The 27,250-nt window shown below is 47.9% G+C and overlaps 1 protein-coding gene across 1 annotated transcript in view; it reads left to right on the top strand.

The window, feature by feature from the left end:
* LOC101073975 (STT3 oligosaccharyltransferase complex catalytic subunit B) overlaps positions 1 to 27,250 on the top strand; it is a 44,782-nt gene that overhangs the window by 4,899 nt on the left and 12,633 nt on the right. The window contains 12 exon segments of the mRNA XM_029844695.1: positions 11,998 to 12,106; positions 17,139 to 17,148; positions 17,151 to 17,236; positions 17,238 to 17,267; positions 17,269 to 17,307; positions 17,309 to 17,341; positions 17,343 to 17,408; positions 17,410 to 17,430; positions 20,814 to 20,879; positions 25,842 to 25,941; positions 27,028 to 27,065; positions 27,067 to 27,127. Coding sequence (XP_029700555.1) covers positions 11,998 to 12,106; positions 17,139 to 17,148; positions 17,151 to 17,236; positions 17,238 to 17,267; positions 17,269 to 17,307; positions 17,309 to 17,341; positions 17,343 to 17,408; positions 17,410 to 17,430; positions 20,814 to 20,879; positions 25,842 to 25,941; positions 27,028 to 27,065; positions 27,067 to 27,127 — 659 coding nt within the window.

Below are 27,250 nucleotides of genomic sequence, written 5' to 3'. Positions count from 1 at the left end.
CGCTTGAAAGAGTATTTTGCTCTTTGAGCAGCATTCTGGGAGATAACACCCTTGTAAAAGATCCAAATCAATGATTTGCCAAGTACCAATTTTTATGGATTATGTTTGGTTTTATAGATGTATAGATTTAGATATTATGGATTTTGATGCATGTGGATCCAGCCTTTCATCTAAAAGCCAAATGCTGTAATCAACAAATACTACTGCAGCTTTTGAGCCAAGGAACTCATCAGCGGCGCTAATGCTGTGCCAGCTAACGATGTTCTGGAAGCGTCCAAGTCCTCCCGTGTCTGGTGCATCTGTGGAGCCTCAAACAGCATCTGTGGAGCCTCAGACAGCATCTGTGGAGCCTCAGACAGCAGCCTTTGCCACCCAGACACACCCTGCGTGTGCTCGTACCCACTCGGTGCAGCAGAGCCTCCGATTCACAGGTTCACAATGTCTCCATCAAAAAGCAGATGTGACGCGTTTGAAAACCAGCACTCGGAGCAAGAGTCAAACTCTAACAAGAAGGAAAAAAACGTTGGTTATTTCCTGGATATTCTGTTCTTTTTGGCTTTGGTTTCAAAATGGCTGCAAAATCCTCCTTAAATACTGAGTTGAAGAACTGTAAATAAATGCATTCATCGTAGTCAAAGAAAAACCTTCCTCGACCATAAAAGGTGTTTGTGACTGTTAGGATTGTTGGAATGAATAAAAAGATTCATCGTCTGCCTGTTTAGTCTCACGGTGTTGACCCCATATATGGATCATGCATCCGAGGCCGTAAGGCTCCATCTGCTGTGCCAAAGATCTAGACGTTAGATCGAATACCATATTTATTGGACTAATTGGATCCATCCCATATGCAAACGTTGTGGCACAGGTGAAACACCGTGTCCGATGGTGGTCCGATTGTTTGTACCGTGGCATCGAAGGGCGATGCTGCTATTTGGACAGAATTTCAGATTGTTCTGGTTTTAGCTGCTCTGATTCATTGTTGCTAAAAGGAATTGGCTCGATGTGGTTGCTCTCTATTCTAGAACAAACGCCTGAGCAGTAGATGGGAGGATCGGGTGGCGCGGCGCCCTCGGCAGAGGAGGAGAAATGACGGACACGTTGAGCAGGACAGAGTGACAGCTGGAAGAGGTTGTCGGTCTGCGCCGGCCCATCAGGCACTTGTCATATCGTCTCGATTATCACGTAGAGCGGCTGGCAGGTAGTCTGGCTGCACCTCGCCTGCCATTAACCCCGGTGAGCCCAGCCTGATATGAACACTGCAGTGGAGGCTTGATGGGTTTACCATCATCATGTGATGGAAACAGTCGGTTGTCATGACGTCACGCTCGTGTTGAGGTAAAGGCTGGGCTCTGTGGTGAGGGCGCACGTTTGGTCTGATTTAGAGCTGCATTAGCACCAATTAAAACTTGCTTTTTGGACTTGCGTCTTGAGCCCAGAGTCCAGGGCCCAGAGTCCAGGGCCCAGAGTCCAGGGCCCAGAGTCCAGGGCCCAGAGTCCAGGGCCCAGAGTCCAGGGCCCAGAGTCCAGGGACCAGTTTTGGTGCGCACCGGAGTGACCCTTGGGTTCAACCACACCACACTTGGTCCTAAACCTGAAGCGGGTCCACCTAATCCTGTCTTTGTGAAAGCACTCTTTCCCTTTCAACCCTTCTACCCTCGAATTACCTCTTTCGATGATGTAGTTGTTGTTTCTGCTGTGATGAATGTTGCCGTTTAGTATCCAGGCGCACACATCTATCATTCTTTTGTTGTAGTTTTGGAGCTTTCTCAACTGTAACGTATTTAAGAGACTCCAGCTAAATCCAGAATGAAAGTATGAAGCCAGTCAATTCCTTTTCATTTCTGGGTGTTTGGTCACAACACAAAAGCAACCAATTGTTCTTCCATCATGACTGGATTTTTCAGGAAAGCGCTCCCTCAAAATGGCTCTCCCTGGGGTAATCTGGGCTTTTCTGCTGCACTAACCTGCTCGTAGGAAAACTCTGTTTAAGATGAGCTCTGAGAATAACGGGACTCACAGCTTCAGGCAATTCACAGCAGGCGTCAGTGGGTCTGTTTCAGCCTTACGTCAATCCAATGAAGATCTTTCACATTCTGTTGAGAGATTATAGCTTCATCACACATTCAATTCATTGCCTGCAGATAAAAAATAGAATAAATACAGTTGTTTTTTCAAAGGCTGGATTAATGTGTGTTGTCATTGCACTCACGGAAAATGAATTGCTCAGAAGAGCTAGAAAGAGACCAAAGATTCCACCAGGTTCTCTTCTCTGCACAGCTGGATCATCTCTGTCTGTGAAGAAGATGGAGTTTACTCAAATCCACTGACCTTTATGTCACAATAACTTGACTGTCTATCCTGTTTCAGGGCATTAGGACTGAGAGTTAGTACTGAAGCTGAAACCGACCCCTGTGATGGGGGGGGGGTGTGAATGTAAAGTAGATGGTGTAACCAGGCTATCCCACAATACAGTGTCAAAAGTAGTGGACAGCTAATACCCCCTGACCAAACAATACATCCCATCATCCTTTGCAGTTGCAAGCATGAAGCTAGACGTGCTGGACCTCAATAATTAATAGTAATTTCAGTAATTTCACCGGCACTGACGTGGATCTGGTCCGTATTTGTTATTCCCAGTTTAAAATTCCTGAGTGTCTGAAAGTGGAATTTCAGCTTTGGCTCAGCTCAAGTCACGTGTGTGTGTGTGTGTGTGTGTGTGTGTGTGTGTGTGTGTGTGTGTGTGTGTGTGTGTGTGTGTGTGTGTGTGTGTGTGTGTGTGTGTGTGGTGTGTGTGTGTGTGTGTGTGTGTGTGTGTGTGTGTGTGTGTGTGTGTGTGTGTGTGTGTGTGTGTGTGTGTGTGTGTGTGTGTGTGTGTGTGATCCCCTTTATGGTTGATACACGGTCTGAAGCCTGATCTTGTTTTTTTATTATAGTTCCGAGTCGGGCGTTTGTCTTTTCCTGTGTTTTGATGGTGAAACTGCTACATTTCACTTCATCATTCAATTCAATCCAGCCTTTTTTCAGAGAGACGACAGAGCCGACTTACTGGGATGTTTTATTTTGGACCTTTCCTTCCAGTCTAGGCGAATCTTCAAAACACGTTCACCCTTGCTCCCTCGTCCCACAGCCATTCTGCCCCCTCCCTCCAGGATCAGGGTTGTTCTTTGGCTCCTGGGGTCACATGTTTAAATGTGGCCAGTCTGCAGACGGCCATGTGGAAAGCCCCCCCGTTTGAAACGACCCGCACGCACGGCTGGCAACGAAGCATCACCCTAAATACTAATGAAGTCTGCATGGATGGATGCTTATATAGATGTAGTTATTGATCCCAAACCTGGATAATTCCAATGCAGCAGCAAGACGTAGTCATCTCGCTCATCGCCGTCGTCCATGTTTATCATTGTCATGGGACTCTCGTTAGACGTTAAAGTTGCTTTTAACTCTCGTTAGCCGTTCCCCAAAGACGTCAAAGTTGCTTTTCACTCTCGTTAGCCGTTCCCCAAAGACGTCAAAGTTGCTTTTAACGCGACCTGGCTGCTCGGGCCGCGGTCACAGTCAGAGAAATCAATACTTGTCCGTTGAGACATTTGTGCTTCAGGTCACCTTTGAAAGCAGTGTGGACGTCACCGTAGTTTGCTGGGTTGGAGGTCCAGTCTTCCAGAACACGGCCATTTTTGTAGTTTCGATGACCAGCAAGTGGTTTGGCAGGATTTGTGCTGAGTCGGCTCCATGCGGTTGCCAAGGAGATGCCAGAATGTTCTCCTGGTTTAAATCCAGGCTCCTTTTTGTAAAGTAGTGAATATTCTCCTGTTTATTTTTGGGTGCGTTGAGCTTTAACAGTACTTTTGCTGCTTCAGAATAAAATAAGTTGATGGATGGAAAGTTGATGTAATTTACTTTGGTCGCCCAGGAAATTTCTGCCTGTATAAAAAATGATCAACTCATGATGTTGCATATATTACGTGCATATATTCTTCAGCAGCTGTGGATTCTCAGCACATGAATCTCTGGCCTCCCTCCATCCGGGAACAGGCTTCCATTACACCTGGAAAGGAAGACGCATCTTATCTCTTGAATCGTTTACGTCAACCTGTGACCTTTGATCCCGGAGGAGACTGCCTTGGAGCTCCGCCTGCACCTGTCAGATTTAAGAATCTTTGTTTTAAAAAGCTTTGTTGGATTTTAAGATGATGATTTGGCTCAGGACATTAGTGAGGAGAGAGGTTTTAAAGAACAGTCCTGAGCACAGCTGAGGCTTCAGCCTCTATCAGACCCCCCTCAGACCCACCTCCTAACCCGGCGAAACAAGTTCTCATTGGCATCACGGTTCACCCAAACCTCTCCATTAGTGATAAATAACAATAAAAGATAATCGTGAGGTTTCTACGCCGGTAGACAAGTATTAAACATGATCTGTTCAACTCTTATTGAAACAGAAAAACAGCTTCCATCTGTGCATTCCAGACTATCCAGGCATGAAATGTGCTCAGAAAGAAACGAGACTAGCTGGTGATATCGGGCTAAATAGATAGTGAGTCACGCTAGGTCACGACTGAACTGGTTAAAAAAAGGATCTTTTCTTCCCCTTTAGGAATCAAACCATTCCCCTCCTTCAGGCCTGAAGGCAAAGGTGTTGCGTAACCGTTTTTATGAGGCAGAGCTGCAGGTCTGTGGGCCTGGTGACATCTGTCTGCAGCTGCATCAGGCACTTACAGAGGGACCACTCCTCCTCCTGCACCTCCTCGGCTGCTGTTCAATCAGGCAGCTCATCAGGAGTCCTCTCTTTGGCTGCTTGTCACCATGAGGAGACAAATTTTGTAATTTAAAATGGAATAAAAAGGGCCAGAGGCGACGGAGAGAATGATGTCCAGTATCGAGGGACAATGCTTGGACATTCCTTCATGTCCTTCCCAACATCAGCGACTAAACTGCCGTCTACTTATACAAAGTTAGTTCTGTTCATCTCACTGCAGAACCTGTTTGTTATCAATTTTCTTTCTCTTCTGTCTTTAGCGACTTCTGTGGTCCACATTGATCCATGACAGGACTTTAAAAAAGAGCCGATCGTTGGGTTTAAAGTAACAAGGACCCGTGTTTTCTTTGGGTTTTAAGTGAAATAGTTTGTGGCAGTGGTGAGGTCACAGCCTTCCCGGAGCATCCGTCACGGGCCTGTTTAACCAGCACTGCTGTTGAGTTGTGGAGAATTGGGTCCAATCAGGTTTTTGCGACTCTATAAGAGCCGTGCTGGAGACGGCGTAACGTAACTGAACATCTCTGCTGAAGTGCACGAGGAGTGCTCCTGGCCTAATAATGAGCAGCTCACCTGAACCAAACCTGTGGAGACTCCTGTTGGCACGTGGCCGTGAGAAACGACAAAAGGCTCATTTTCGTTCCTCTGATGAACATCAGCTCCCAAATGGAGCCCCTCACGACAGAACGCCTGCCTGGTCTCGTTTTGAATGCACGGAATTGTGCACGCAATCACCGGTTTAGACGGTGTCGCTTTTCTGTGCTTTGCAAAGCGAAGCTGCCTGTGGTGAGGAGCGTTAGCTCGATCGTTAACGAGCATCGCGGCTTATGAAGCATCAAGCGAGCTTCCTTTGGGATTATTCTGTAGTCTGGTCATTGCATCTCCAACCTAAACGCTCTCATCAAAGATCTTTGAGTCTGTTATTTATTTCAGGGCTATCGAATATTTCGATAATTGATCTTCCCGCTCCTTCCACCAAACGTTTCTGCTTCCTCCTTCATTTGCGTGGGCGACGTCAGGTCATTGCGCTACGTTAAAAGTAGTCCTTGGGAAATACTTAATTACATGCCTAATTAATCAAGGCAGAGAAAATTCCTTGATTAATTAATTGAGCTACTCAGATTTCTTGAAAAAAAAGTTTCAATCCTAATATATGGTATCTAATTTTTATCTCTAATTTATGTAGAGATCGGTCAATGATTTAAAAAAAGAAAAGTAAAAATGTTCATCCGTTTAAAATAAAATAATATTTATTTTAATTGGAGTTATTGCTGAGAGAAACCCCTATCAGCAGAGATGAGTTAGAGCTTAAACATCTCAGGTGCTCGTTGGCTCGGCTCTGTGCTCCCTGAACTGGGAGCTTCAGCGTTCCTTTCTCACGTTTGTGGTTATTTCCCAGGAAACGCCGCCACTATCCACTCTTTCCTCAGGCAGGTTTGGAGGACGAGAGCCAGAGTTTTAAGGTGAGGATATAGCCAGCCGCCCTCAGCTCACCTGACTGCAGGACTCTCAGTCTGGAGTCCGTCTCTGTGCTTCCATAATCTCCCGATTCCAGTGGTTTCCCAGTCTGTGCCAGTATCCGATGAGCGCCCAGCCTGTGCTGATTATTAGTGCTGCTGCTTGTTCCTGTCTCGGTTAGTCGATTGATTAGTCATCTGATGTGCCAGCGAAGTTCTTTGTGTCAGTAATTACTCCATTTCTCTGGGATTCTTCCTTCTCTGCCTGGCAATCCCTGTGCTTTCCCTCTTTTATGGGATGGCAACAGTGGGTTGGGATAGAAGAAAAGCCTCTCCCAGGTGGACGTCTTGGCTAAATGTGGAATCTGTGTGCCTTTCATCTTTCTTTTGATTTACACACTGCAGATGAAATAAGGCGCTTGGCTCTGGGGACGGTCGCTTTCCTTATAAATTTCATTACTTTTCCAAATGGACTTAAAGGACAAACTCCAGTTGCTTTTAAACCATTTTTGTTTCAAAGGCGTTTCTGTTCTAAATCAAGCGCCGGTTGTTCAGGAAGCAGAAATCATGGCGGGATGGACGGTATTCCGAGGAAACGCCAATCTCCAGGGATCCGATCAAAGCAGTCGGCATTAGGGCAATAATGAAATCGTTTAAAGGCGGTTCGGACCATTTTGAGGGATGTTTTCAGTCCCAAACTGTTTTGACAGGATGTCATGAAACCGTGCTGCTTTGATTCACGGTCATTGGTTTAATCCCTGAAATATTTATGGGCTTGTTTCCCTCACTGGATCGTGATGATCAGACCTGATGATCAGGTTTCCCAGCGTAAGCGTGCTCCCAGCAGAATAAACTCTGATGTGGAGCCCTCCTGGTTACCTGCCTGGCTCGGTTCTCCGTTCTTTCCCGTAATGACCACTTGTTACCAAGCCAGCATGAGTAAGGGGACCCTGCATTCCTGCGTGTGAGGTGGCACCGCTGTTGATGAGTGGTGCTGTCAGTGATGGGTTCTATCTCAGGAGCCTCTCGTTAGAGAGCCTTCGCTCCCTTTATTACCACGCCCTGCTGTTGTCAGAGCCCATTCATTTATTCTATTGATTTAATCCGTCACTGTTTAACTGATTATTCTTCAAGCGTTGTTGTTCGGTCACTTTGATGGGCTGTCCATCGGCCACGTTTACCTGGACTGCTCTGCAAAAATGTTTTTAACGTTGTCGGAAGAGAGAGGACACGTCTACGTTCGCTAGAATCTCGGGGAAACATTCAGAAAAATGGGTCTAACAACACTGAGGAGCCGAGGGTTCTTGGTTCAAGCCCCGGTGAGAGGTGACAGGACACCTTCAGAGCAATGCCAAGGTGCTCTTGAGCAAGTTGGCGAACCCCAGAATGCTTAGCTAATGTCCCGGGATGAGCTGGCGGCTCGTCCAGGGCTGCACTCGTGTCACAGGGAGCTTTTTCCCAAATCCTCAGTGAGCTGTTGGTGAGAGCAGACGGAGTGAGATGGTGATGATGCGGAGGCACTAGGAACCTCCCAGCTGGAACCTGCACCTGCTCGGTGGTTAATAAACAAAGGAGTCTGGCTCAGGTGTTCTGGAGTTCCACATGGATGGTGTTGGTACAGAAATCACAATGGGTCCATTAATGGGTCAGTTGCTTCTGTGATATAACCCTTAATTAACCCTTTAACCCTTAAAACCCTTTAACCCTTAACCCATAACCCCTTAACTCCTTAACCCCTAACCCATAACCCCTTAACTCCTTAACCCCTTAACTCCTTAACCCATAACCCCTTAACTCCTTAACCCTTAACCCCTAACCCATAACCCCTTAACTCCTTAACCCCTTAACTCCTTAACTCCTTAACCCATAACCCCTTAACTCCTTAACCCTTAACCCCTTAACTCCTTAACCCTTAACCCCTAACCCATAACCCCTTAACTCCTTAACCCCTTAACTCCTTAACCCATAACCCCTTAACTCCTTAACCCTTAACCCCTAACCCATAACCCCTTAACTCCTTAACCCACCCTTTTCTTCTCTCTGGTTTTCTTTTCCTTATGTTTCACTGTGAACATCTGGTTCCAGGCACCATTTTAGTTGCTCTTATGGATTATGTAGGATTGACTGCTGTAGTTACACATCATCACTCTGTGATGTTCATTCCCCCTTTCAACACATCTGGAAGAATTATTTGAACAAATGTATTTGATTTTATACTGATATAAGAGCAGCGTGTCCATGGTAACACAGGCAGAACTAAGAATGCACAAAGTCAGTGGGTTTCATTTTTAACCATTATATATTTAAATAAAATGGTGATGTTTTTTTTTTTATATTACATTGCCACACGTATAAGATAGAGATGCACTGATTTACAGTTGAATTTGCAACACCAGCAAAAACAAGATGTGCTGTTTTCCTCAACCTGCACATTTGGAGATGAAAACTTCTCCAGAAGCTGCTGCCTTCCCAGCACGTCGGAAAGAGCATCATTCCATTTATTTCTTTTTTACAATTAGCACTTGTATCACCCTAACTGTTGACGTCCGTCTGGACTCGTGCACGCTCACATCGACTGACCGTGATCGTTCCAAACGAAGTGCCTGTTTTGGCAGACGAGCGCTGTAATTCCAGCCTCTCTTTATTCCCATCTTTGCCTTCTCTTGTCTGGCTGCGTGTGAACTGGACTGACATCGCACTTCCACAAAATGCATTTCACTTCCTGGGTCATTGAGCACACACACACTCACACACACACACACACACGCGCGCCCCACTGTTAAATGCAATGATAAAGGTGTGAGATGATAAGGCTCATCTTGTAAGGTGATACAAGCGTTCTGGCCTGTCAGCACTATGACGACGTTGGCAGGGCTCCAGCGAGCCGTTGTGACCTTTTCCTGCAGCTCCTGGATAAGATGCTGCAGTGTGCCTTAAACCTGCTGTGCTCTTTTTTTTTTTTTGTAATCCTACCTGAAAATCCCATTGGTTGATGACTCAATTCAACAATCTGCGGATTACACGAGGCTGTAATCCTATTGAAGCGTTTGTGATACAGTGAGGAGCAGATTTGCATGTGCCGCTGCAGGTAGGTCTGGAAAGATGACGCGATACGTTGAGGTGTGTTTCTGATCTTGCAATTACAATTTTCAATTTGTGTCATAGGTTTGGATAATAGATTTAAAGCGTTTTGAATGGGATGTTGAACAGTCTTTTTGTTCAATCATTCCACTCCTGATGGGAACGTGCAGCTTTGCCTGGCTGATACTCATTGATTTATTTCTTCTGGAACTGATGTGTTGAGCCTGGACTTCTGTCTTCACATTGTGTCCTTCACCTGCCCACAGATTGATCAAGACTCTCCGTTAGAGTCGCCCCCCTTTGTGTGAGTGTCCAGGCTAAATGTACGACACGTGGAGGCCTCTATTCCTGCCTGCAGCAGCTGTGGGTGATGTGGTGATTGAAGCCGCACTTGTTTCTTTACAGGTTACAGAACAATGGTCGTTTTTAAAGTGATTCTCAGTTTATCTCAAGTTAAATAAGTGTTTCTACACAGGAACTTTGCAATGGAATGAGAGATTAATGAGAACATGTGTTTCCACCCGAGGTGACGCACCTTGGTCTTGACAGGCACAGATGAATCTGACATGTTTTTCTGGGTTGTTTGAGCACCGCTGAGGAGCTCCAACCCACTCACCATCGTCACACTCCTAAACCATGAAGTTCCTGGATGATTCGTCAGATGTGTCTAGTTGTGTGACCTGTGTTGTGTCGGTCCCTTAGCAGGAGCCATTTTAATGCCACTCATGCGCAGTCTGAACAGAACTGGAGCTAATTAGTCTTGTCAGTGATTGTTGAAGTGTTGAGATGTCTAAAATACAGCAGGGATGAGCCGACGATGATGACAAGGGTGAAGGAGGCTTTACTGAACAGCCTTACCATTAAAATTAAAAATGACTGAATGAGAAGCAATGAATTATCCCTCCAGGTAATTTTTGCAATTATTAATGCCATGATGCATTATTAAGGACTAACTCATGTGTAGATCAACGTTAATTTTGCATTTGACGGACAGCAGAGTAACAGGAGAAAGCCAGACGAACCCCTGGGCCACTTCATGGGTTCGTTTAGAGGGAAAACAATGGGCATATTTCTGAATTGTAATTAATTACGAATGAATTAATCAACAGCTATGATTATGGAGGTTAAATCTTGGGTTTTTATTGCACTTGCACCAGTATTAGGAGTTATAATGGTGTTTTACAGCCTGGTAGTGCAGCCTATTGCCAGCCATGCGGTAAACGTTAATGTGAATTACGTTATTCTCTCTATTAAAGTGACCCGAGCAGGAAAAAGCTCTGTCACCTTTCATTAATGCCCAGGAAACTGGGAGTCTCCGTACAGTCTAAAGCAAAAGCATCATCGACTCCGTCACCGTCTCGTATAAATCTGGGTTTCCACAGTTGAACATTCTGCTCGGCTGCTCTTCATGACTAATGTATTTGTTATCAAAGAGAATTAAAGTCAGTAGATCTTTTTAATGCCAGTGCTGACTGCAGTATTTCAGACATGCTATCGGCTTCACTACACAATGACAACGCAACAAACATCACAATGGGGAGGTTTTAGGACCCACAATGACCCCAAGAACAATCACAGCTTAATATCATTGGAGAACAGATGCTTAGCTCTTCCTCGTCCATATTTTGGTCTTCAATCTTACTGGAAACTCATTTTAATCAAAATGGCCGTTACAATTAGCAGTGGTCACTCATATCAAGCTGAAAAGTAACAAATGACGTTTATTGGAGGCAATTACACTGCTGTTAGGGTTAGCTTTGCAGGTCACTCCACTCCGCATTAATCTTAATGTTACAATCATTGCAATAAGTGGAATAAATAATTCAGAGCTCAGCTACTGTGCAAAGAACCTGGATCTTTTTGATTTCAATAACTGTCACCTAAGAGCTAAATACTTGTGTTGGGCATGATGGGACTGGCTGAATAATGAGGAACAGTGGGTTCAGGTGTGATGTGGAGGCAGCCCTGATTAATGACACACTCGCTCACACACACGTTCATCGATAATCACAAACAGTTCTGCAAACCCCAAATCCAACTCTGTTTCTAACTCTCTAGTCTGCTGACACGAGCTGCACCTTTTGCCCTTTGGCTAATCTCTCCATCTAAAAAAAAGGAGGACCTGGAATAGATTCTATCCCAAACAAAAGCATATCTGCCTTGTTTTTCTCTGAATGCGGGGTTTGAGAGGAGATCCAGGCCTTCCAACGTGGCATAGGGCCATCCACTTTAATGAGCATGCAATGAGAAGGTGCCTCTCAAAATGTACTGAACACTTGCTTGCTGCTCTTTGCCAGCAGTTTTCTCCACCGTGTCAGCTTTTTTATTCTGTTGCTTGACAGCTTTCCAACTCCCTCGGCCGAACACAGCTCCACTCTTTGCACTAGTATTCCTTGTATTTCGGGGTGGGTTTTTTTCTGCCTCTATTCCCTCCTCCGAGATACTTTTGTGTTGTAGCAATGAGCCGGTTTTCTGCCTGTCACCTTGACACCCCCCAGTGGTTGCAGTAGGACCAGGTACCTCTTTAATAAACAGCCTTTTGATCTGAAATCAGCACTAATTTGTCTCTATTTAACTGAAAGCTGATGTGTGAGTTGTTGGCATGGGTATTGCTCTCCTATACAGGCAACACCGCCAGTAATTCTTTAATATACTTGTTTTTTTGGGGGGGTTTACTCAGCATGGCCTCTTTTTCTTCTTTTTTGACAGGTTCAACTACAGATCAACGCACCATCTCACCACAAACGGCTTCTACGAGTTCCTCAACTGGTTTGACGAAAGGGCATGGTACCCCTTAGGGAGAATCGTCGGCGGCACTGTAAGTTCTGCTCCATCTACGTTTATGCCACAGAGGGTAATGGAGTCCTCAGGGTCAGATTTGAGGAGAGGCTGTTGGGAAATGAGCAAAACAAGATGATTTTTGGGTGGCTACAAGCCAAAGAGGAATGAGTCCACGCGGTCAACAGAAAAAGCCGTGTAGGTCCGTCTAAATCCTGACTGGTTGAGCATTAAACTGTCCTGTTGCTCCAAACACCTTCTTACTTTCCTATAAATATATTGGCAGTGCCTCATCAATTTCTGATGTTTCTATGGCAGCATTTGTGTTGGTTCTACACCAGCAGTTATTTGTGTAAAGGAACACGTCCAGAATTGAAGTTTCAGTGGATGGTGGCGAAAGTGATGGATTTCCATCCAACACTGTCACAACAGGGCAATTTGTCAACAATTGATATATTACAATCACACTAGTCTTACGGCCTTTGTAATTAATCAGTTATGACATGTGCTGTCCAACTGGAAAGCCAAACATTTTTCACTCATTTTAAATGAAAGAAGGGATTTGTAGTCTTTGGAACATTATGACTTATAAAAGGGAGCGAAACCGCTCTTTAGCTGATTACATGTCGGCATCGCTACAATGTTGTCATGTAGCTTCTAGCTCATAACAAATTTCCCCATTTTGACGCCATCTTAAGCTTTATAATTAGGATGGAATTCCCTCTGGTCTTGTTTTCCTTCTCTCCTCGCGCACACCCCAGTCCTGCAGGGCCTTTGCAAACGTCCCTCTGCATGATTGAGAGAGAGACGTGCCGTCGTTGGTGCCTGTCTCTGGGATGTCATTAACGTTCTGGTCTGAAGCAGATGGTGCAGGGTAGGAGCTGCGGCGAGGGCCTCCGTCTTTATCAATATCGGACTCTCTTCTGCAGGAGGCCTCCAGGATGGAAATCCAAAACTCATCTGTCATAGGGGATTCTCATCAGCCACACCTTAATCACCTGGGACGGGCCTGGCTGGTACCGGTGTTCTGGCCATGTTACGGAACGTGGGTTTCTGGGTTAGGTCCTGTAGATGGTGTAGAATTTCAAATGACTGCACAGATGAGCAGAACAGGACGGCTTCAGCGATGATTAATGGACGGACAAACATCTCGGCTCTCCTCGACACCATTAATGGCTCTTTATTCATTAGTAAATAATGGTAAAACTGTCATTCGTGTGTTTTTAATGAAGAAAACAAACTTTTTTTTTTACTAAAATCATGTACGTTTTGTGGGACACTGTCGAACACTGTGGGGACACTGTCGAACACTGGTGGGACACTGTGGGGACACTGTGGACTACTGTGACTACTGTGGGACACTGTCGAACACTGTGGAACCCTGTGGAACACTGTGGAACCCTGTGGGACACTGTGGAAACACTGGTGGAACACTGGACTACTGTGGGACACTGTGACTACTGTGGGACACTGGGGACACCTGTGGGACACTGTGGAACACTGTGGAACACTGTGGGACACTGTGGACTACTGTGGGACACTGTGGGACACTGTCGGACACTGTGGGACACTGTCGGACACTGTGGACTACTGTGGAACACTGTGGGACACTGTGGGACACTGTGGACTACTGTGGAACACTGTGGAACACTGTGGGACACTGTGGGACACGTCAGACACTGTGGACTACTGTGACTACTGTGGAACACTGTGGGACACTGTGGGACACTGTCAGACACTGTGGACTACTGTGGAATACTGTGGGAACACTGTGGGACACTGGGGACACTGTGGACTACGTGGGACACTGTGGAACACTGTGGGACACTGTGGGACACTGTCAAGACACTGTGGACTACTGGGACTACTGTGGGACACTGTGGAACACTGTGGGACACTGTCAGACACTGTGGACTACTGTGGACTACTGTGGAACATGTGGGACACTGTCGAACACTGTGGAACACTGTGGGACACTGTGGAACACTGGGGGACACTGTCAGACACTGTGGACCTACTGTGGACTACTGTGGACTACTGTGGAACACTGTGGGACACTGTGGAACACTGTGGAACACTGTGGAACACTGTGGAACACTGTGGAACACTGTGCTGCTTTGTTCAGCAGCACCATTAGTTACTACTTCCCCATTAATTGTCAAACTCTCCCTCTTCAGGACGTCTTCAGGACGGAGCTCGATAAACGCACGAGCGTTGGGAACGGTTCATGTCCCCCCACCTGTATTTGGAGTCGGTGCTTTTGTGTCGAACCTTTTTAACGGTGCGTGAGCGTGGACGAGGGCTCGTTTCATGGAGCTGCTTCTGACTGCAGCCTCGTCTCTGGTGGAGACGCTGCAGAGACAGAACCAGACCCAATGACAGGCTGAAAACACTGAAATAACCCTCACCTCTATTCAGGAACCTGTGGTCTGTGACCCCGTTGTCATGGCTGCGTCTCACCTGTGTAACCCGTCTCACCTGTGTAACCCGTCTCACCTGTGTAACCCCTCTAACCTGTCTTACCCCTCTAACCTGTCTTACTGTATTTCCTGTGTAACCTGTCTTACCCTCTAACCTGTCTTACCCTCTAACCTGTCTTACCCCTCTAACCTGTCTTACCCGTCGCACCTGTCTTACCGTCTCACCCCGTCTCACCTGTCTTACCCGTCTCACCTGTCTTACCCGTCTTACCTGTCTTACCTGCATTTGTTGTAACCTGTCTTACCCCTCTAACCTGTCTTACCCTCTTACCTGTCTTACCTGCATTTCCTGTGTACCTGTCTTACCCCTCTAACCTGTCTTACCCTCTCTAACCTGTCTTACCCGTCGCACCTGTCTTACCCGTCTCACCTGTCTTACCCCTCTCACCTGTCATACCCGTCTCACCTGTCTTACCCGTCTCACCTGTCTCACCTTTCCCTTACCGTCGCACCTGTCTTTACTTACCCGTCTCACCTGTCTTACCTCCGTACCCGTCTCACCTGTCTTACCCCTCAACCTGTCTTACCCGTCGCACCTGTCTTACCCGTCTCACCTGTCTTACCCCTCTAACCTGTCTTACCCCTCAACCTGTCTTACCCCCTCTACCTGTCTTACCCGTCGCACCCTGTCTTAACCCGTCTCACCTGTCTTAATAACCCGTCTCACCTGTCATACCCGTCTCACCTGTCATACCCGTCTCACCTGTCTTACCCGTCGCACCTGTCTTACCCCGTCTCACCTGTCTTACCCCGTCTCACCTGTCTTACCCCTCTAACCTGCTCCTCTACCCGTCTCACCTGTCTTACCTGTTTCCTCTCTTAGCTGCTCTTCTCTGCTGCCTACTGCTTGTTTCATCATCCGCTGCTCCTGAATCTGCTCTTATTTATTCCCTTCGTTTTCATTAACAATCGGCAGACGAGGCTGACGTCCTCGTAATTTAGTATAATACGTTAATCTGGGAGCACTCTAACGGGCCCAGGTGGTGTGTGAAGACAGACAAGCCCGTATCAGTTTCACCTGACATGTTGATGCTTCTCTGCCTTGACTGGTGCAGCTGGCCTCTCCCCCGTTATCTCCCCCGTTATCTCCCCCGTTATCTCCCCCGTTATCTCCCCCTCTCCCCCTTCTCTCCCGCTCTCTCTCATTCCCCGGAGGACCACTGTCAGTTGCTCTTCCTGAGCCACTGATACGGAGAGGAAGGCTTGTCTGTCGTCCAAAGCCCGTCCACAGCCCGTCCACAGCCCGTCCACAGCCCGTCCACAGCCCGTCCACCAAGGCCCTGGCTGCATGCTTTATGGGCAACTCTTTCACACTTGTAGTTGATGTTTTCATCCCAGGCAAAAACTGCAGGTGCAGTTAATGACTGGAATATTATTATCGCTTGTGGTGAGCACAGATTTTCAAATCACCACGAGAGCAACGGCTAATTTAGGTTTTTAGGTTTTTGCTTCTGAAAGAGCGATGACGCCCAACAGGAGCGTTAAACATGGAGATCACTGGTATATCTGCAAGTGCTGGTCCAGCTGTTGTAACAGTTTTTAAAAATTTAGCCTGTTTAAAATTGATATTTCAATATTTAATTGTGTAGAACCAAAACAGCCATTTTCCTGTAGTTTTTAACAGGTTGGTTTTCAAAGCAAACCGAGATGAAGCAATCAGAGTTTTGCCGGCCCTCACCACTAACCCTCCTCACCACTAAACCCGTCCTCACCCCCGTCCTCACACTAAACCCGTCCTCACCACTAAGCCCGTCCTCACCACTAAACCCGTCCTCACCACTAAGCCCGTCCTCACCACTAAACCCGTCCTCACCACTAAACCCGTCCTCACCACTAAACCCGTCCTCACCACTAAACCCGTCCTCACCACTAAACCCGTCCTCACCACTAAGCCTGTCCTCACCACTAAACCTGTCCTCACCACTAAACCCGTCCTCACCACTAAACCCGTCCTCACCACTAAGCCGTCCTCACCACTAAACCCGTCCTCACCACTAACCCCCGTCCTCACCACTAAGCCTGTCCTCACCACTAAACCCTGTCCTCACCACTAAACCCGTCCTCACCACTAAGCCCGTCCTCACCACTAAACCCGTCCTCACCACTAAACCCGTCCTCACCACTAAATCTGTCCTCACCACTAACCCGTCCTCACCACTAAACTGTCCTCACCCCTACACCCGTCCTCACCACTAAACCCGTCCTCACCACTAAAACCCGTCCTCACCACTAAAACCCGTCCTCACCACTAAGCCTGTCCCTCACCACTAAACCGTCCTCACCACTAATCTGTCCTCACCACTAACCCTTCCTCACCACTAAATCTGTCCTCAACCACTAAAACCCGTCCTCACCACTAAACCCGTCCTCCCACTAAACCCTTCCTCACCACTAATATCAAACCCTTGATTTCCTACGATAACTGGTGTTCATTATGATTTTCACTCGTTCCAGGTTTGTATGATGACGTTAAAAGACCGGAAAAGCTGTTTTTTTACCTGCTCTTGTTGGCTTTTGCTTGTTTGCTCTGACGAGCGGCCAAGAAGCTGAAGTTCTCACACCTCCCCTCTGTCTCTGTGCCCCCCTGTCCAGGTGTATCCAGGGTTATGGTCACTGCCGGCCTGATCCACTACGTGTTGAATCTTCTGCACATCACAGTCCACATCCGGGATGTGTGGTCTTCTCTGGCCGCCAGTGTTCAGCGGTCTGACTGCCATCTCCCACCTTCTTGCTGACCCGTGAGCTATGGAACCAGGGCGCTGGGGCTGCTGGCGGCCTGCTTCATTGCCATCGTTCCCCGGCTATATTTCACGCTCTGTTGCCGGCTCCTTTGACAACGAGGGCATCGCCATCTTTGCCCTGGCAGTTCACCTACTATCTCTGGGTATGTAGAGCCGAGCCTCTTCTCTCAGGACGACCAGCCTCTCCAGTTACTCTCCTTCGGTTGTCCATTTCCTCAGCTGACCTTTGTGTAACCTCCCGTTCTCTATGTCAGTCTTTACTTTTGTACACAAGCTCCCGCCTTGTTAGGCTTTACTTACCTTCCAGAAATAAGCCTAAACCATTAAAGGTTGTGCTGAAGGTCAGTGAGCTGTGTTGGACTTTAGCTGTCGGATGTGTTTAGTTCTGCAGGTGGAAACTAAACAAGAGCAGAATCGTTTTCAAAAGGAGGAAAACTTCATGTGTCTTTCTGCAGAAGACGTGATCATTGATTTGGAATCCTTTGATTTGAATACGTTTTTGAAACTTATCTTGTAATAAAAACACATTTTGTCCTTCATCCTTTTGTACGTTAAATTCCAAATTGAATATGGCAGTTAACAGAAAGGAAGTACAAGCTTTAAAGAATTGAATTTCTTTCACTCCTGAAGAGTCGTGCGTGGAATGTGCATGATTCAGGATGTTCTTCACGGTTGCTCTTCCTCTCCCGCCCCGGACTGGAGAGGCCGTTCACGATAATCAAGGCACAGCTCTCTTGCTGTGAATTTCACGCCACGTTAACGCTTTAATCACACGAACTCTAGTGAATTGTGCTGCTATGGCCAGTCAACATGAGACGTGCCTCCAGGGCACTGCCAGCATCAGAGGCCAAAAATATCAGACCGGGCAAAATTTCATGGGATTATTGCTGCTGTTATTTAGACAGGCGTCGCTACAACTCGGAGGTTTTGGGAGCTCCAGCAGCATGTTCAGGATTTTTTGCTATAGCTTTCATGTTTTGCACAGTTTGCATGTAGATGATTGACCTGTCGTTTGTTTTCAGTTTTAAAAACCTGAAGAGGCAGAATTTGTGGTCGGGGAGCGCTGCCCCATATTAGACAAGCCTGGTGAACAGGAAATAGCCTTCATTACTACAGGAAGCCCACAGGACAGTGGTAATGAGAGCTCCAAGGGGATCTGTCTAATTTTCTTTTTGCAACTTGGTCCTTGAATGCTGCAGTGGAAAGAGGCTGTAGCTGGTCCAACATCGGTGCTCATGGTCATTACCAGCTCGCCGCTGCATTTGCTTCAGGGCTGGAAGTGACCTTTTTCTTATCTGTCTGGGCTTTGAGGGCATTCCAGCTCCCAGCACTTCCGTTTTGGGCACGGCGGCATGGCTGCAGGAGCTGCGGTCTGCAGGTAGCGTGCGTCACCTACACTGCACGCGCTCGCGGACGCCGTGACCATTTGTTCCACTCTCTCCTGTCATTGATCCGACAGTGACCCACAGTTGAGTGTCTGAATGACTCCTCCAGCAGCCCTGAGCTCTATTGACAGCAGAAGGAAGAGCAGCGCAGCAGAGCGAAGCTGATTCACTTAGGATGGAACCGACTGGAAGATGTAACGTCAGCAGACGTGTGCTGACAGTCCGGAGCTCAATATTCAGCAGGCGCTGAGGTTTCAGCCAAATTCAAGAGAGCCTTCACTACATACGGAGTCAATTTGACAGTAACTTCATGAAAGTGCCTGTTTTTGATTTACTAAATTATTATTTCTTGTGTGAATGTAAGTATTTTTGGCCTGAAATCTTTGGCATTTTAAAGACCTTTAGCTAATGCTCGACAGTAAACCCGACATGCAAAGGTCATGGTTCCGCACATCCTGAACCTTTAAGGAAAAACAATGCGAAACACTTGTTTTAAGTCATCGTTGATGCTTTGACCTTGGCTTTTCTCTGGATTTTGCAAATAACCCAAAGAAAATGAGAAAACTCTGGAGGAGAGGTGGCAGTGAGACGATTGACAACTACAGAAAGATCTGTCTTTTTTTCCAGCTCATTGGAGACGTGTAAACAACCATCTCCTCTCTTTCTCCCCTGTATTCATTCATCCAATATCAGGTTTTCCCTGCTGTCTATTTGAAAGAGCTTTAATAGCACTATTTATCATGCTAGGGCTCATCTAAAAACTGTCAACTGTCATTTTTCTTACCCCAGCAACCTGTGCTGGGCGCCTCTTTGCCTCCCTGCCCGTGCTGATGGCCTCTTGTTATATGGGGCCTATAAGCGATGCGTCTGAATGTGACAGCAGGTGTTCTGGCGCCAGCCCTTCACGGCCTTTATGGTGATATGTCATCAGTGGAGCTGCACCGTTGCAATGATCCACCTATCACCATCTCGCGTCCGCTGCCGTGTGCAGGAGCCTGAAAACCCAATTCATGCCCACCATGCACCACTGCTTCCCCATTATCAGTCTCATTTACTCACATTGGAGTTTACCGTTTCTTCTTCCCGCTCTGTCGTTTCACCTCTCGCCTCCTTTTAATTATCATTGCCGTCTTTTGTGCCTGCCATTGTTTTGCTTTTAATTTTTTTTTTTGATGTGTCCTCTTGGTTTCTCTTCTCTGTCTCATTATTGCTCATCCATGTCTGCCCACGTCCTTTATTCCATTGGCAAAAAGCTGTTCTCTGGAGTCCGTGCAATCTTCATTATTCCGACTTGCTCATTTTATCCACTAATACCCATTCAATTCCACTTGCTTTGGCTGTGCACCCCCTCCATAAACTCGCACAAACAGCCCTCTCCCCTTCCTAATCTATAATTGAATCCTCTCACACCCAGGAGAGCTGCTCTTACAAACACAGAGCCCCCCCTTCATGGCTCCCACTCAGCACACCATGGCTACAGCAATGTAACAGTAATTCCTCCTTTTCTGTTCACATTTAATTAGCCAAAGTGGTGTCACACTCTTTGACTTTGGTCTCCACATAAAGTGACAGCTGTGTGAAAAGGGCCTGAAACAGCTGCAACACTTGTGTGTCCATCAAATCAGGACTCACAAGTGGCAGCTTTTGCTTTTAAAATGTACTTTTTGTCTTTTTCTTGCTTGTTTTAAATATTTGTTTTCTGTTCCATTAATTCTGCACGTTCAGCTGTGTGTTTGGTTTTAAAGCCGGTGCCCTTCCAGCTGGGCCGTGCATCACGTGCACACTTGAGCCAGCCGTGCTGCGGTCGTCTTTGTTACAACTGATTTGTGTGACCAAGACGTACTGTCCATCGCTCTTCTTTCATCCTGGTCCACCGCCGCCGCCTCTCCGACATCAGCAGCGATCACAGCACTGAGAAGCTTCAGCTCCTCTCACAGCTGTGCAGAACATTCTTTTTCTGGTTTCCAGATGCAGGCCTGACGGATGTCAGCACTCAGAAGAGCAGGAAACCATCTGCAGGAACTCTCCACCTTCTTTTCAGGACAACCTGCATCAGATTTTCTGGTCTTGGACAACGTGTCAAATGTCTCAACCCGCTCTGACATAGATGACTTTGTGACCCCTCTCTTCTTGTGTCCCAGGTGAAGTCCGTAAAAACTGGCTCGGTCTTCTGGACCATTGGATGCTGCCTCTCCTAGTTTTATATGGTAAGGATCATTAAGACCCGGAACACAACGATAGACCGTGTGGCTGTGGGCAGAATAACGTGGAGCTCAATAACTGCTCATTTTCTGTCCATTTTTAATATTTTTATTAATATTGTTGTCAGCTCCCTTCACAGTTCTGCTGACAGATAAAAGACTTTCTTATTTTTCTGTCATTATTAAACAATCAAGTCAGAACCAGTTCTCCCCTTTAATTTCCTGCCCCTTTTCTAATAAGATGCCGAACATTCTGAGTATAATGGAGGCGCAGTAAATGTACCAGCAACAAAAAGGATGATTCAAGTTATTCATGAAGAGATTTAGCTTGAAAAGGACAGAGCTTTTGCCTTAATGATGCCCATAACTGATGATGTCTGATGAGTAGAATGTAAGACTCCAGTTTCCTAAACCAAACGTCTTTCTCATGTTTTGCAGCCGTCTGTTAAAGGTGTTGTGGGCTCATGTTGTCAAGGCCAAGCCTTTGGGGGGGGGGGGGGGCGGGGGGTGAGATAGGAAATCAATCCAGACGCACCACCACATCAGCATATTTGTGCATGTGTGCGCGCGTGTGCATGTCTATGAAGACCTCTATGTTGTGGCTCATTTTAGGCCTGATCTCTGTGGCTCAGTGAGACAGATATCAAATGCAGATTACCTGAATCCAGCCTCATCGATTACACCGAGCCACGGCACGGGGAGGGGGCGCTCAGGGAGGGGGCGCTCGGGAGGGGGCGCCTGGATAGGGGGCGCCGGGAGGGGGCGCTCGGGGAGGGGGCGGGGAGAGGGGGCGCCCGTGGAGGGGGCGGGGAGGGGGCGGGGCCGGGAGGGGGCGCTCGGAGAGGGGGCGCTCGGGGAGGGGGCGCCTGGAGAGGGGGCGCCGAGAGGGGGCGCTCAGGGAGGGGGGCGACCGGGGAGGGTTGGTGCTCGGAGAGGGGGCGGCCTCGGAGGAGGGGGCGCCGGAGAGGGGGCGCGTCAGGGAGGGGGGCGCTCGGGGAGGGAGAGCTCCGGAGAGGGGGCGCTCAGGGAGGGGGCGGCCTGGAGAGGGGGGCGCGGGCGCGGAGAGGGGGCTGCTCGGGGAGGGGGCGCTCCTCGAGCGGAGAGGGGGCGGGCTCGGGGAGGGGGCGGCCTGGGGAGAGTGGGGGCGCCGGAGAGAGGGGGCGGCTCAGGGAGGGGGCGACCTGGAGAGGGGGGGGCGGCTCAGGGAGGGGGCGCGTCGGGGAGGGAGGAGCTCCGGGAGAGGGGGCGCCTCAGGGAGGGGGCGCCTGGAGAGGGGGCGGCCGGAGAGGGGACGCTCGTGGAGGGGCGACCTGGAGAGGGGGCGCCGGAGAGGTGAGCCGCAGGGAGGGGGCTCCGGAGAGCTGGGGGCGGCTCAAGAGGACGGGGGCGGCTCGGGGAGGGGGGCTGATGCAAAGATGATAGAACGGGAGACGAAACAGAAGCCGGAGATACAGACACAAGAGGATAAAGGAGACAGAAAGGGACAGCTGAAGGGAAACAGTGTGAAGAATAGCTGCACCCTCACAATCCAGAATCAAGACTTTATTACTTTGTGTCTTCCTCAGCGACTTTCTCTCCCCCCCGTGATGTAATGTTCACCCACCTATCCGTGCAGTTACATTTGCTAGGAATGATAAACAAGTCGGTGTGTGTCTTTCCCAACAGACACAACGACGCTACGTCCATATTTTTACACGCTCCGCCGCCTTCTGCTGTGCATTTAATCAGCGTATATTCGTAGCAGAGTTTTCCTGTGGGGCTGAGCCAAACGTGACTCTTGTAGAAGCGCACACACCAGCACACACACCAGCACACACACCAGCACACACACCAGCACAACACACCAACACACACAGATAGGTGACTCTCTTGAATTTGCAGCATATTCAGAGAGGAGACGGCAGTGAAGGACAGGATTAGGAAGCGGATCAGAACAGTAGGACAGGAGCCAACGGGACCATTCTAGTTCACATCCCCCTGTCATCCCTGAAGGCTTGAGCCAGGCTGTGCACTGTCCATCCCAGTGCTCCGAGTCCCTAAACCTCTGCAGTCACCTCCAGCAGAAGTACAGGAGGAGAAAATGGCCCCGTGCTGCTAATCTAAACTGCATTCGTCAGACTTTTCTCTGGTGTCTCAAGATGGACGCCGTTCCCTTAAATTACCAACATATGTAACTGCGACGTGGCTGCAGTGCGTCACAGTTATTATGGTCGGCTCTTAATCTACACATGTTCTTTACTGCGGCGGTGAAGGCACCTGTAGAATCTGAAAAGGCGGTTGTGGTTAGTGTAGCCATTATTCTGCCTGGTCCTGAGTCATTGTCACCTAATTTCCATTTCAAATGTGAGCAAAAATGCTAATGCAGACTCATAATATCACTGTTATACCAGCATCAGCTGCACAGGTACAGTGGCCTTATCAGTAATCACAAAAACTTGTTTCACCTTTTGATTTATTTCTTTTTAATGTGACATTTAAACAGACTGTAAGCAGAATATAACAAAGCTAAGTACAAAAGCTCACATCCATATCTGCACAGATTATACCTCTGCTCCCCCTCTGCATGCTCTGTTCTTGTGGATATGGCCTCAAGGTCATCAGATAACCTGCTCTATAAAGCAGAGTATGGCGAGAGCCTCTGCTTTGTGATCTCAGCTGGTAGCCCCCGACGGGGGGCGACTGGAGGTCATACATATACAGTATTCCCCCCAGGTCGTTGTTTTGGAATCATTCTGTAATACCAAAAGAAAATCGCAGTCAAATGTCCTTGTTGAGCGAAGCCTTGTGTGACCTCTAAAATGACCCCAAGGTGACCATGGTGTACGTTAGCACTCACAATTCAGCACTCTTATTGTTGGTGAAATGTATCCAATTCATATTTCCAGCTGAGAGACCGTGGGTGTGTGGAAGAGGACATTCAGCTGTGTGCTACATTATAATATGATGCATAAGCATCAGTCTTTGTGGTGGTTTCTGTTGTCAGAATTGCTTTTGTCCAACTCTCTTTACATGTAATAACACTCCATTTCTTAAGCTACATGGCAAACAGGTTGTAATCTAATGGAAAACTGCTATGATGCCTTGAAAATTGCCACAATAAGATTTTTTTTTCTTGTTGCATCCACTATTACTGCAAATAGCCTCCCACGTTTATGCTAAATTAAGAACCCAGAGGGAAAACTGGACCTGAAAATCATTGTTGATGTTCTTCCTGGGCACTAGGGAGTCTAAGTCCAGGATCAATATTTTAAAGGGACCTTAATTGGTTTACTCAGAGAAACAAAGGCGCGTATGGATTAGCGTCTGTGAATTAACGTATGCCGTGGCAAACATTCCCATCGATTCTCAGACCCTCAAAGGAACGTGACTGAATCAAACGGCTCTATTTTACTGTTGAGGAGCCGCTTCAGCACGTGTCTGAAGATGTCAGTGATCTGCTTAAGCTGGAAGGAATTTCAGATGTTATCTATGTAGTCAGTCTTAATGCTTCTGGAGTCTCCGTCCATCACTTCTCTGCCTGCTGCTGTAGCTGCTGCTGTAGCTGCTGCTGCTTGCTGCTGCTGTAGCTGCTGCTGCTGCTGTAGCTGCTGTAGCTACTGCTCTGCTGCTGTAGCTGCTGTAGCTACTGCTGCTGCTGCTGTAGCTGCTGTAGCTACTGCTGCTGCTGCTGCTGTAGCTGCTGCTGCTGCTGCTGCTGTAGCTGCTGCTGCTGCTACTGTAGCTGCTGCTGCTGCTGTTAGCTACTGTAGCTTGCTGCTGCTGCTGCTGCTGTAGCTGCTGCTGTAGCTGCTTGCTGTAGCTGCTGCTGCTGCTGCTGTAGCTGCTGCTGCTGCTGTAGGCTGCTGCTGCTGTAGCTGCTGTAGCTGCTGCTGCTGTAAGCTGCTGCTGCTGTAGCTGCTGCTGCTGTAGCTGCTGCTGTAGCTGCTGTAGCTGCTGCTGCTGCTGCTGTAGCTACTGCTGCTGCTGCTGCTGTAGCTGCTGCTGCTGCTGCTGCTGTAGCTGCTGCTGCTGCTGCTGGCTGTAGCTTGCTGCTTGCTACTGTAGCTGCTGCTGCTGCTGTGCTACTGTAGCTGCTGCTGTAGCTTGCTGCTGCTGCTGCTGTGCTGTGTCGCTGCTGCTGTAGCTGCTAGCTGCTGCTGTAGCTGCTGCTGTAGCTGCTGCTGCTGCTGCTGTAGCTGCTGCTGCTGTAGCTGCTGCTGTTTTTTTTAAGGTTACAGCTGCTAAAACTAAGACCCGGTGTGAAGAAATTGCAGCAATCATTTGACAAGACCCACCCCTCACTCTTCAAGCATTTAGTCCGCAGCTCTGCTGTGCTGAGTATAATGAATGCAGCTTTTCTTCTCTCAAATCATCGGCAGCTGTACTGGGAACTTCTTCTTTTATTCACTCTCTCAATCTGCATTTTTCCTGTAAAGTTCTTCTTCTTCACCCTTGCTCTCCTCTGCCATCTGTCTGTCGCTCTTGATGTTTCCAATTTGCCTTTAATGTACTGTAGTGAAATATTGGCCTGTTTTTGTGGTCTCGCTTTATTGCCAGCACAACCTGCTGTTCGATAGTTTGGGCCAGAACAGTTAAGGTATCATTTTTATGGCAGCTTTTAAGGATATTGCTTCATGTCACAGTTAGCATGCTAAGTATGATTGCCCAGTTTTTATAGACTTTGAGTAAGACTTGTATTTAATAACATCAAGCTTGTGGTGATATTCAACCATCAGCTCACTAATGTGAGGTATGATTGTGCATCCATGAGGCTGTTTGGGTCCTGTTTGGTTTATTTAAGCGGATTTGGAAGAGGTGGCTGCTGTGTGAATGACTGGGGAGAAACAGTCCTCCAAATCGTCTTGTTTGTAAATGAACTTGGAATTCAATTTACAGTTTGAAAAGAAACAAGTTTATTGAGCATCGCTTTGCTCACCCAGCGCTCTAAAGATCCTGCTGACGTGCTTCTTGTACGCGTGCTTGTTGCAGGTGTCAGCGTGGGGAGGTTACGTCTTCATCATCAACCTGATTCCTCTGCACGTGTTTGCGTTGCTGCTAATGCAGCGCTACAGTAGGAGAGTCTACATAGGTAAGACACACGCACAGGACACCAGCAGCAATGTGATGCTGCTGGACGTACCATCTATAGTTTTCTCCTGCTCGTGCAACGTTGATGCCCACGTTTTTAACGGTCAGCCTGCGGCTCATCACAGCCGTAAGACGCCCACGCGTTAATTAACAGTAAAAGCAGCAGGCGATGTTAGATGCGATTTCTTTTACACATCACCAATGGGGTGGACTTTCCAGAGGACTGGGAAAGGAAATTGCATTTGCTGTAGCGTGCAGCATCCCAGTTTGCTTCGGCAGAGAATTCCGACCAGGACCTCCAGCCCCCTGACTTCCTCCATCATCAAACTGTGAGCTGGTTCTTAATTAGGGGTGAAGAAAATTGCCAGCCGTGTCAGGTGTCACTGCACTCATTCTGCCAGAGAGGCATAACCTTTAAGCACTTTAAAAATAAATGATCTCCTCCTCACACATTTGACCCACGTCTCTCTTGTCCCTCAATGGTTCTTCACTGAGGAAATTGTGCTTCAAAGTGCTGCTAAATGAGGAGGAAAATTCCCCTCGGTCGCCGCCGCTTCCCGTGAAGTCAATCTCCTCCCAACCTCGCGCACTTTTGGGTCGCAAACGAGAAAAGGCCAAATATATCTGCAGAGAACTTCAACTGGCAGAAGGGACAGGATGTTTTGATTCTACCTAATCCTGGTCACCTCTGCTTCCCCGCACCGTTCAGCCCGGCCAGGAAAAGCACCGTAACGGGAGGCCTCTGTCGGCTCCCTCAGCATTCATCTCTCCGTCTTGATCCAGTAGCAGATGTATGAGACGGGATCGCTGAGGGCGCTCACAGCTATTCCCAAAATGAGCCGCACTCTTCAGGAAGAGTATGAAATCTTAATTAAGCCCGGTGCATTTGCAAACGAGTTCCTCTGTGTCGGTCCAGGCCCCTGTGGACACACATGTGAGCCACGTTCCCACTGACTGACGTTAGTTTACCTGCTTTTAACAGGACGATCAATAGTTTATCCAGTCTGACTTGAGAATTGAAGGATATGTTGAGCCTGATTATGACTGCCCTTTTTCCTCATGCTGCTTTCTTCTTCTTCTTCCTCAGCTTACAGCACGTTCTACGTCGTCGGACTCGTCCTGTCGATTGCAAATCCCATTTGTCGGCTTTCAGCCAATCAGGACCAGCGAGCACATGGCTGCTGCCGGTGAGTCCAGCCGGTGACGTCAGAGTGTGGCTGCTGTGGCGAAGGACGTTTCCATTTTAAACTAGCCATGGAGACCTGATTTGACAGCTTCCTGTGATGTGCATGTGATGTGCATGTGATGTG

The sequence above is a fragment of the Takifugu rubripes genome, chromosome 12 (genome assembly GCF_901000725.2).
Source record: "Takifugu rubripes chromosome 12, fTakRub1.2, whole genome shotgun sequence".
In the NCBI taxonomy this organism is placed as follows: domain Eukaryota; kingdom Metazoa; phylum Chordata; class Actinopteri; order Tetraodontiformes; family Tetraodontidae; genus Takifugu; species Takifugu rubripes.
The sequence above is the reverse complement of the archived record's forward strand: the minus strand, read 5'-3'. Positions and strand labels throughout refer to the sequence as shown.